This window comes from Ammospiza nelsoni, chromosome 1 (assembly GCF_027579445.1).
Source record: "Ammospiza nelsoni isolate bAmmNel1 chromosome 1, bAmmNel1.pri, whole genome shotgun sequence".
NCBI lineage: Eukaryota > Metazoa > Chordata > Aves > Passeriformes > Passerellidae > Ammospiza > Ammospiza nelsoni.
In genome coordinates, this window is record NC_080633.1 from 83,329,004 (window position 1) to 83,341,082 (window position 12,079).

Consider the following 12,079-nt stretch of genomic DNA (forward strand, 5'->3'; position numbering starts at 1 on the left):
AGCAATTTATTGTTCTTGCATTTCTCCATACAGGAAGTTTTTCCACAGAATCTGGATTATAAACAGGTATGGGATGTACAGAAGACAGAAAACATCCCAGCATTACAACTGGCTGTGTGGAGACAGAGACCTTCACTAATCCTTGCTTCTGGATTTACAAAACAACTTATAAGGTGATAAGACCCCCACAATTATAAAGGAAGTACCATGGATCGTGAGGTAGTGGAACAAGAAACAGACTGGCCCCAAAACAATGCAGAATTTCAATAAACTCGTAACAGTGAGAGGCTCAGAGAAAAAAACTTACCTGGTCCTGCTGAACAGTGACCAGTTATCAACAAAGTACTGTTTTTCTAACACACCTTCCCAACGTTCAGCTATTTGAACATACTTCTTGAGTCTTCTTGTTTGAGAGAGAAATTTTCAAGCTTTCTTTTCATCAGAGACTAGTCACTGAAATACTAACTATAAACTCCACACTCAACATACATGAAGAAATTACTATTCTACAAAAATGGGCTGTGCAAAGTTACCACTGTGGAACAGATAATGTTATTTTCAATAATCTTCAATGATTACATTAAAGTTCATTTTGTATTTCACATCATAAAGGTACCTTGTATCAGTACTGGAATTTTGCTTTAGTTTAGGTGTACAATGGGAAGGCAGGACATACAAAACCCTAATATATTTTAGACTACCTTTACTAGGTTTCATAGTAACACTTTAGGTAGCAATAATTCTCCTACTATCCTAGCAATTACTATCTCATGCAAGACCAAATATCACATGTTCCATGTTAGTCTTCCAACTTTAAATACATGTTACTGTTAGGATTGAAAAAGTCAGTCCAGCAAAAATTGAACCAAATAATATCATCTAAATTACAAGTCCAAGTGCAGCTGCAGATGGGCCACCAGGACAGAATGCATGTCATCCACCATTCTATTTATGGTAATGTGGATAAAATGATGCATGCTGGAAAAGAAAATCTTGAATTTTACATGCAGAATTATAGGTGTGCTTTTCAGCACTCAGAAATTAAAGATCAACTTTGGGAACCACAGTTCAATAGCTAAGCAGAGCACACTAAGAAAAGAACAAATAAATCAGGATCACATTTTGTTAATGTATACTCCCATGACATAACAGCATTTTAAATACTCAATGCAGTTCTGGTTTCTCAGTCCCAAAGAGTAAGTTGAGCAAGAGGAGACAGAATTAAGATGGGGATGACCAAAACTGCAGAGATTCAGCTGTGGCCCTAAAGGTGCAGTTCCCAAAAGACCAATGCCACTATGGGACTCAAACATGCACCGGCTGGGTCTCATCAGCACCAGGACAGGGAAGGAAATCTTGCAGTTAAAAAGTTTCATCTGAGAAGGCCTTCAAAAAGAGTTGAGCTTCTACTCTAGGATTACACATAAATTTCACAACTACCACCAGCTGTGGTCTTACCACCAGAAAGTGAACATGGGCTGAGTAACAAGCTTATTACATACAAGGAGTTTGTCAAACCTGATGCTTCTTGGAGCACTGTCCTGGAAGTGAAGCAAGAGTCATGATTGCACATAGCAGAAGGAAAATGAACAATAGAGGTATTTTATCAGACTGGGTGACTAATATACTGAAGAACAGGCAAAATGGGTGAAGTGACTGCTACACCAACAATTGTGGCAGAGTTGCACACACAGAATAATGGGGGAATATGTACTCTCACCAGTTCCTCTCAAAGGGCACAGAGATCAAAGCTCTAAACTCTCTTTTTTGGTATAAAGGTAGAAAAAAGGAAATTCACTAAGTTATAAGGTCAGGAGTCCAAAGGCAGATCCATGGTACATTGCTTGTGCAGCAAAATTAAAGACTTTCATTATGAGACATGAGAAGCTGAAAGGTGATTAAGGTTATACTGACATACACTTAATAAAGTAGCAAAGAAAGAGGAAGCAAGTGTGATCAAACCAGGTATTGATCTCAAAAGAAGACTATTTCCTATGTATGAAACTCAAGCACATCCATGGGTTCAAAGAACAATTTTTTAAAATAAGCATTTGAAAATTGTGCTTAGATTTATTTTCAACACTGAAAATGCTTAGGAACAACAAAAAAAAAACCTATTAATCTACCCTGCCTTTATTGTGAAAAATGTCATGCTTTTGGGGCTTTTATTTTGACTGAGGCCAGAATTTCTACAGATGTCTGAGACAAACAGTTCTTCAAATATGCTTATTTGGAAGACATAAAAAAAATACTGTTACCTGGTTAGTAAAATCAGGTCTCCTGAGAAAGATGCCCCTTTTAAGTTTTTTCCCTTAATATTATCATATAGTTAGACCAGGAATAAACTATTTACCGAACTAGTTTATTTTATATCTATTTCTATATATCTATTTCTATATTTATATACAATATTTTACATATTTATAGTACATTTTATATAAGAAAGAGACCCAACAACTTTCCAAGCACAGAGATGGAGAGATCACTTTCCACCTGGCTATGGTTGTTTTGAAGACTATCACCTGTAAGTAACAATGCTAGACATGCAGAGGGAAACTGCCTAGGCTTTCTCAAACTGACCAGCTGGCATGACAGGTCTTTCCCTTATCCAGCTGTGCCACATCTAGCACAATATAGAAGATTTCCAAAGTCTAATTTATACTGAAGGGCAGTGACAGCAAAACCACGTCTTCCATTCCTCACTGCATATGACCTCCTCAGCTTCCCAAATATGGCTACAGAGCTGTTTAGAGAAGCAGTCTGAGCACACATTCCTAGCCAAACCATGTGACAGACCAGCATGTGAGCCAACATCCCAATCTGCAAAACATAAATATTAACCTAAGGATGGATTTTTGTCACATCCAGAGCAGCAAAACTTAGGGCTGTGAAACAATACAGTACCACTCTATCACTCTTGCCCCAAATGTGAACTCCTGCTGTTTCTGATCTACCCATCATAAGCCACAAGCTGGGTCAACTTCTTGACATGACAGAAGCGTTGAGATACTTGTTTTCAGTCAAACCAAAAAGTCCATCTTCTGACTGCAGGACTGCTGGATCTCATGCAAGGCAAGATTCACACTGAGAAGGAAAGAATAGCACAGCTGACCGAAGACAGTACCCAGGTACTTAGCCTGGGCAAGGCATAAAATAAAACTACACCTTAATATAAAGGCCATGGACAGGATGGTAACAGATAATCCACTATTTGAATGAACACAATAAGCAGAGCTTATTGAGAGCTTGTTGCCAAATATCTGCTAAGGTTTCCTGTGGTTCATCAAGAAACAGAACTGGAAAAATGGTCTCAAAACCAAGTCCAAAGGGCAATGAAGCTGGTGAAAGGTCTGGAGCACGAGTCCTGAGAAGATCCAGGTTGTTTATCCCGGGAAAAAAAGAAGCTCAGGGTGGACCTTATCATTCTCTACACTACCTGAAAGGAGGTTGTACCAGGTGGACATTGGTCTCTTCTCACCAATGATAAGTGAAAGCATAAGAGTCAAAGACCTCAGGCTGCACCACAGAAGGCTCAGATTAGATATTAGAAAGAATTCCAACCACAGACAGGTTGTCAAGCACTGGAACAGGGTGTCCAGGGAAGCGATGAAGTTACTGTCCCTGGGTGCACTTAAAAGCCATGTAACCATGGCACTGAGGGACATGGCTCAGTGGTGAACACAGTAGTGGCTGGGTTAACAGCTGAACCCAATCATCTCGGGTCTTTTCCAACCTCAATGATTCTGTGAAAATATCATTCCTCACAGACTGAAGAAGTGAGCTCACTTGAGATGGCACACTCTTTCCCAGAGACAGGCTAGGGGCAAAGATCATATGAAAGCTGATCAAAGCACATACCAACACCAATCCTTAAGCAGAAGATATCCTGCCCATAACTGTATTTCACAGCTAGACTCATGTCTCCGTGGCCCTAAATGTTAAGACATCAATCACAATTTTCAGTCATCTTGGCTGAAGACAACACCAAACGTTACCTTGCATACAAGCTGTACAAGTTCAAGATGGATCAGTCTCATTTTCCTAAGAGGAAACTCCTTTTTCCAAGATGACAGGAAGCGGCTTGCTCTAATAAAATCAACCAAACTGTCAATCAAGCTCTCCTAAACCATTCTCAGAAGGGGATAGGTAAGATTGACTGAGGACAAAATAGTGTTAAGATAATTTCTGTAGCTGTAAAAATTACCTTCAGGATTCAGCTGATTACCGTTTCCACCGAGAAAAAAGCTTTTCCATGATAGGAGATAGCTTTTAATTCCCACTACACCTCAGATGTTCTATTTAGAAGCCTGAATGACAATGGTGCTAAGAGGGATGTGAATCTATCCCTTATTACTCTGTGGGACTTGCTACCACAGAAGATGATGAAGAAAAAGGCCAATGCTGCTGAAGGACTATTATCTGACTTTTTTTTCCCATTGGGACTATGAGAAGCAGCAACTCTTTAGAAAGCCTTCAATTAATGTAGACACATTTTTGTGTTGGACTGACCCTGAAAAAGAACTACAACAATCACCAAGAAAGATGTGAAATCTACTGAGTATCATCTACAAAACAGAATTCTGTACACAGAAACCTTTCCTGGGAAGAGGAAATATGAATTCAAACCCATCAGATAGTTCAAGAACCATCCTACATAGGAAAAAACTATCCCCAGTTAGGACAAAACTGAATAAACTCAGCCTGGGGAGTTCAGCCTCCTGCAACTTCCTATCCTTTTAAGTAACCTTCATTTAGCCTTGATCCCTCTAGTAGAATGTCATGTTCTACTAGAAGCCAGTCCCTGGTCTTAAATGGAGCCCATTGTTTATAGTTACAGTTATGCCACAGTTTAACCTACCTACTAACAAATCTAGAACAGGGAAAAAATTGGATCAGGACAACAGACTCCCAGATGGCCAGGCCTTAGGTCAGGCCACCAGAAAGGTCTTTATACAGAGCATGGACCCCTCTGCCTTTCAGCAGGAGGAGGGATCCACAAACATACCTGGATTACCCAAGCACATCAGGTTTAACTGAGATCAAACATGGAATGTAGACTTCTGCAACAAACTTGCTGCCAAACAGCTCATCATCCACTTACAAGTCCTTTGGCACTGACAATACTGGTGCTAGGGGAACTATTTGTATACAGAACTTTGTTGCATGCTGTTCCCCTTGCAAGCCAGTGGCGTGATGGGTTCTGAGATTCAGATGTTACTGGCACAGACAGCTCAGAACTCACAGACAGGTCAGACACGACACCTGAACACTGCTGCTGGGACTGCTCCACAGGTTTGCAGTTGTGAACAAAATTCAAACATTTCCCAGATACAGTAACAAGTACAAGTGCATGCAAAGGGCACATACTGATGACACCTGAGGTTCCCATTAGATGCTATACAAGTATACTTTTTGATGCCTATAGTAAATACAGACACCTCCTAAGAGAATGACTATATCCTTCAGAGAAAAACAGAGAAGTTAATGGAGACCACAACCCAAGACAAGCAAAACTTCAGGAATCCCTAGGTTACTCTACCTGTACTTAGGTAAGAGCAAAGTTTCATTCAGCACCAAGAAAGTCAGCCAATACACATTTAACATTGACCTTTAATATCTTAAGACCACAGTCTCAAATGTGAGTGCAACACTCCATACCCCTTCTGTACCTCTATCACAGTGCAGTCTCAACCTTTGTGAATTTAGTACCACTGAAAACCTAAAGAATTTACAGGCACTCCTCAAGTACTGTCAGTTTTAAACTCACAAATGAAAGACTGCATCCACTTTGATGCAAACTTACTAGAGGAAACTATTTCACCTTCCAATGACATTAATGCTGAAAGTTTACATCATGACTAGAGTTTGCAGTTGTACTGAGAGGGTTTATGTGACATCTTACAGCCATCCTGCCCTGTGATTAGCTAGGGAGCTCAAAGCCATTGGGATTTTAGGGAAGTCTCAGGGAAGAGACAGCCTCTGATCTAGCCCAAATTGACACTAAGGGTTAGAACAAAAGGTGCTAGAGCAGACACATGAATGGAAATACCACATGGCAGCCATGCCTTCATTATCTTTCTCCTCTCTCTTTCAAAAAACAAATTGCAAAGGTGAGAGCTCAAAGTACTGGTTGTGTCTCTATGAAAGACACTAAGAACTGCATTAAAAATGGCATGTCTAGAAGCATGCTACTTTTAATGGCAATTCTGGCAATACAATCAAACTAAACTGATTCTATTAGGCTTTTTTAATGTAGTATTTTAAGTCTTTTTGAGTTCTTAAATACATATCAAATCTTTTAAAACAGCTTATGGGGCATTTATTAAAGAACCAGGGAAATTCTTAGCCTTGCTGTCTAGTTTTCTAATTGTCTAAACAAGTAATTTGATAACACATTTCTTTCTGCCACAATACATACATGCATCATATTAAACATTAAACCAGCAAACCCTCCCTTGAAATACTTCAAGCAGAATGTTGGACTCATCCTGGATTTTATCATACTCTCTTCATTTAAGTGCTGCACATTGAGGCATTGCACTCTCATATCCCTGGGCAGGTTACATTTCTGTGCAGATTTCAATACAACCACAGTTAAACAATAAATAACATTCCTTTTATGAATCAAGAACCAAACATTCCTAACTGATTACACAGACAAATAGATATTGAAAAAGTGAACTAATTACCTCTCAGAATCTCTGTTTGGATATGATCTTGCAAGTGGTGACACTGCATGGCTAAGGACAATGTAGGCATAATCAAAAACTTGTTTCACTTGCATGGCACCATAAGAACTTCTGCCAACGTCGTTTCCTGAAATAATGTGACAGTCATCAGATCATCTTTTTTTAATATCAGTTACCAAAACATTAGTCACACTTAAAGCTCAGAAGCCTCAACAATACAGGTTAATTCTGTTTAAACCAGTTTTCCCATCCTAGCCACATCAGGAACACCTAAGAGTGCCTATTTCAGCAAAAGAAGTTGACCTTAGGAATGACACTTAACATAATGCACTCAATTTACCACTTCTAAAATACCTGTATATAGTGCTTGAAAGAAACAGAGCACAGAGATCAGCTTAAAGCTCTTAGAGCTCTCTTCCAGAGGGAACCTACCAAGCTTAAATGACCATGTCTCACTTACCAGTAGAGTTCCTGCAGGCCAAATTCACTTTAAAATTTCATTTGTGTAACCTTCATTATGTCTGACACTCACAGAAAACCCTATTTAACCTTATTAAAACTACAGATTAATAAACCAGCACATACAGATATTTATCTCCACAGGATAAACCAGTTTTTCAAAAATCTACCATAAAAGATTCCAGAAGCTTTTAAAGTACTGTTTTTTGATCAAGTTTGTAGCACTCTCAATTGCCCTACTTTAGGAATGAGTGACATCTTAACTGGAACTCTTTCCAAATCTATTGCCATGTGAACTGCAGAAGAGCATTGTATACCTTCTGTATCAGTGACAATGTACGAGAACAGATCACCCATCTGATACCTAGAACAATCTTGCTGTTACTAGCAGAAGGCATTTGGGAGCTTAACATGGATGTATTTGGCACCAGATATCAAAATTCACTGTCAGCATTCAATTTAAGAAACATAAACAAAACTGCTTTCAAATTGCATAAAATATGGACTAGGTCTTGAGTGGGTAGAAAAACGCTTACAGTGCAAGGCTCCCTCCTTCAGAATGATGTGTGAAGTGCTGTGAGAACACTAGAAAGGGATGAACCACCAAATATGAAAATCAGATCAGAGCCCATGAAAAATCTGCTTTTTAAAAATGACGGGTAAAGGACAGAATCCATCCTTTGGAGGACAGACTCCAACAAGGTTGAGATTGACTTTAGAGGAACACTTCAGTCCCCTGAGTGTTTTGTCCATCAAGCCACTATAGACAAACCTGCTGAGATTTGTCATCCAGGGGTAGAAAACAGATTCTTTTCAAAATTCCCCAACCATAATGCCATTCTAACAGAATAGCATAATCAGTGAAAACTAACTGAAAACATAAATGCATTTTGGGAAAACAGAATTTTTCCAGTAATTCACATGGTCAAATAAAAACCAATCAAGAAATACTTCCTGTTTACTGCCATAACTGAGTATCTTGCTCTGAATGCAGCACTGTGGTATACAGCAGCCACTATTACAGAAGTCTCTCCAAATGGCTTATTTGCTATTGGACTCTATCCTGAAGTAAAAAAAGAGATCAGTGTGGGCCTAGGACAGTGAACCTAGGAGGAAACACATGTTCTTCAGAGAAGACTTCAAAAAGGACTTACTCCAAAGGTGGCTGAAAAGTGACCAAAATATTTTAGTGGTCATGAAATCAGAAGACAATGTTAATTATACTGAAAAAGTAATGATTAATTCAGTAAGGGCTTTTCAGAGCCTTTACTGTGTGTCCAGCCACATAATGACATTCTAAACCTAGACATGTAAGATAATTAAATTGAGAAGCAATACAGAAATGGAATGCATACTAAAAACACATAATTGCACCTACCACTAAATTAATGTCCATCTATGATTGGACTTAATGTTAGAGCTCTTTTCCAACCTAACTGATACAATAAATTCACATAACATTAATTAAGAATACACACTCAATGTGCACTCAAAGAATCTTTATTAGTTTAGTCTAACCCAATTCTAGGCAGGTACATTTGGCATGTATCCTGCATAAAGTTATACCAAAATGAAGACAGGGCTGCCACAAAATATTGGCTATTCCTTTCATTAGTTGTCACTACCTCCTCTGTTGTGCCAGCAAAAGAAATCATAAGCCTTCCCTAAACCAATTACAGTAAACTTGGGAAGTTTAGTTTTAATCAATGAAGTTGTGTTTGAGTCTTGATTGAAGCAGATTTGAGAAGAGAGGCAGAATAGCTCATGCCATACCATGCTTGGGCTCCTGGATTGCCTCATTCTGCACCTGTAACTCATTCATAAAAATGTCTGAATTAATGGGTTTTAATCAATTTACAGTCTGCAGAGCTTTTACTTGGGCTGCAGCTCGAGCTACTGTGAACTGATCTGTCAAATCTGTATAAAGATGACCCTAGCCAATCCACAAAATAACATATTAAAGAAGCCAGAAGATCACACATTTGCATTTGCTGCCCTGAAGAGATTTTTTTCTGAGAGATGACTCTCATTAGAGAACCATGTCTTACATATCTGAGCATCCTCCTTTGGTCACAATCTAGACTGACCAGTTAAAGCACGCAACCCAAATGCTGTCACTCTTTAAAAAAATCATACATACTTCAATCCTCAGATGTACATTAGCAGATAACAATGGTCTGTGTGATTTCATGTATAATTCAATCCTTATTCTTTCTTACAAAGCCTTCATCCCTAAAGGAGCATGTCCAAAATTTCCATCACTTGCTATCAGTATTACCACTCCATCAGGTAGCCTTCCTTTACCTGAAGCGGTTTTAAGAACACGGCCTGAAAAGGTAAAGGTAAGACCATGAGCTAGAACTGCAGCAGACCCACTCATGTAAAGCTATTAGCTAGTAAACAGCTTTTTGCAACATTCAGCATTAAAGAGGTTCTTTCAAATGCTAACTTCAATGAACCTGGGTATTTTTATAACCACTAATGTTTTATACGCACACACAAACATATATATTTGCAGGTTCTAATGATAAACAGCTGATACTGAATAGCTGTAATGAATCATTCTGGGCAGCCACTAAGGCTACAAAAGAATCTCATAGATGTTGCCAATCTCAAATCTATTTACTTCCCATACTTGTGACCTATCAAGATGCAGAAGCAAGCAACATGAAGCATAATAAACCCTGCAAGTTAAAGATTCTCTTTTTCAAGGAAACACATTTAAGGTTTAGAACTTTCATTACTGCCCACAGCAATTCAGAATGAAAAACAAACTTCCTCATGAATGGAGCTGCACAGGTAGAACTCCAAGTTTTAAATTTGGTGTTAAAAAGTAGCAATTTAGCTACTCTAGCTACTGCCAGCCTGAAACTGGACCAAAAATGATTCCTGTTTTGAGCATCACAAATGACTGGAAGACCTTGATAATCACCCGATTTGCACAGGTATAAAATAACAAGCCCCTCAACAGTCTGCTGGGTTAAGTGACAAGCTTATTTTACAACCACAGATTAAAAGATTTGTCAACTGCCAACAGTTATGTCTTCCAAGACAGGATACTACTAGACCAACTCCAGACAAACCTCTTCCAAGATGACATCATCTACCCTGCTCCAACATATTCCTGTGAACAAACTTCTGAGTGCCTGGCTTTGCGGCTCTCCTTAATAAATGCTTTTACATTTTATATATTTTACAAAAAAGACAAGTGTTTTGAGAAACTGAAACGGTGCAGCTACAAGATGTTTATGGAAACTCCCTCCTTTAGACAACGCTAACCCTGTCCTAAGACACTAACTCAAGATGAAATATCTTAGACTATGTACAAAAACCAAGTATAAATTATTACTTCAAAATTGAAGTAATTTTCATCACTGCTACATTAGTCTGATAACTCAAATCTGGACCTCAACAAGCTTCCCACTTGAAGTGCCAACTTCTGACACCTTTGTTGGAATCCTGGTTCTTAAATCACACAAATTATCGTCTTCTGGCACACAGTGATCAGTCTCTGATTTCTGAGGAAACCCTGCAGTACCTAAGAGAATCTAAGAAAACCCATTGCAACCAAAACAACAACACAATATGAAACCTGGATGCCTGTTCCTCCCAAATCCAGGAACTAACAGAAGGTTATGAGCAGACAGAATAATGTATCACATCCTTCTGATGACACCTTTCATCTCTTAGCCAGACATCACCCTCCTTTTCACACTGAATAAAAAAAACAGTTCCTCCAACTTAAAGAAACTAATCCCACTAAACACATTCCTGTTCCCTGCAAGACCACTTTAAGGCTATTCTTTTGAGTTATACCCATCAGTATCCCATTGCTGAGCTACTGCATACACTCACAGGAGCGACTTTTACACTACTTTGATAATCTTTGAGAAATTGAAAGGGAGAGGTTTTTTTATCCCTGTACTTTTTGTCTCACTTTGGGATTAAGAAGCCATCTTTTCAAGTATTCTTCCAAGGCTTGACAGGAACCTTACAGACTGCTGTGATCAGGCAAAAAAAAAAAAAAAAGGATTGAAAAACAAAGTTAAAAACCTGTGGATACAGAGCAAACACAGGTTTGCAGGGGTAAAACTCACCAGCAGCTTATGCTAATTTCAGTTGAGACATCTCTTTATGAAAATAACTTATTCCCATCTCCTTCACAGTACTGCCACCAACCCACAGTCAGACACTGAGTGGATCTGAACCCAAACTCAGAGATGACTTATGAACTGGGCAAGGACCTGAACCCTTGGGAAAGATTTTTGTACTGGGGCAGAAGGAATAACAGAACTAAACTAATTAACAGAATTCTAGATGTACTAACATACACTTGGACAGGCAATTTTAGATACTGTAGGAATATGTGATTGAGCCTGAATCTAAGGAGGCTGTACTCATCAGATCTGATTCAAAGAGCCATCCCGTATGTGCTAGGCAATTTTCCTCCTAGCCTCATCTGGCAAGTTCTGAAGGTCTGGGTAGCTGCTAAAGAATATCCCTATGAGACACAATGGTCAGATAACTCGAAAATATTGTCAGTTTTCATTTCCATAGCCAAAACATTATCCCCTATAAGAATTATATTATCTCACACCATACAAACTCTTTATTTAATTTAATTCTTATCAACTCTTTGACAGAATACAGCCATTCTTTCTTCTAAACTACAGTTCTTTGTTTCTGCAAGATTAATGCTAGGAGGAACAGTTCAGAGCCCTTATTAGACTTTTTTCTCCTTCTCCAGAGTACTATTGGCAGCGATTAAAACATTGTGTAGCACACACAATTTGTTCTCCTTCAGGCCCCAGCAGATGAAAAGGAACAGAACTGAAGGGCAGTAAGGATTTCTGACTCTAAACAATTGTGGCTTACACTGCTATTTAAATGGGTCTTCAGGCAAGCAGGTACACAGCTCCTAAAGGAAATCT

At 38.8% G+C, this 12,079-nt stretch overlaps 1 protein-coding gene across 2 annotated transcripts in view; it reads right to left on the reverse strand.

Annotated features, from left to right (window-relative positions):
• Positions 1 to 12,079, reverse strand: part of TENT4A (terminal nucleotidyltransferase 4A) — a 57,674-nt gene that overhangs the window by 23,712 nt on the left and 21,883 nt on the right. For both annotated transcript variants that reach the window (XM_059486012.1, XM_059486002.1), the window contains exon 8: positions 6,690 to 6,816. In XM_059486012.1, coding sequence (XP_059341995.1) covers positions 6,690 to 6,816 — 127 coding nt within the window. The remainder of the gene's footprint in view (positions 1 to 6,689; positions 6,817 to 12,079) is intronic.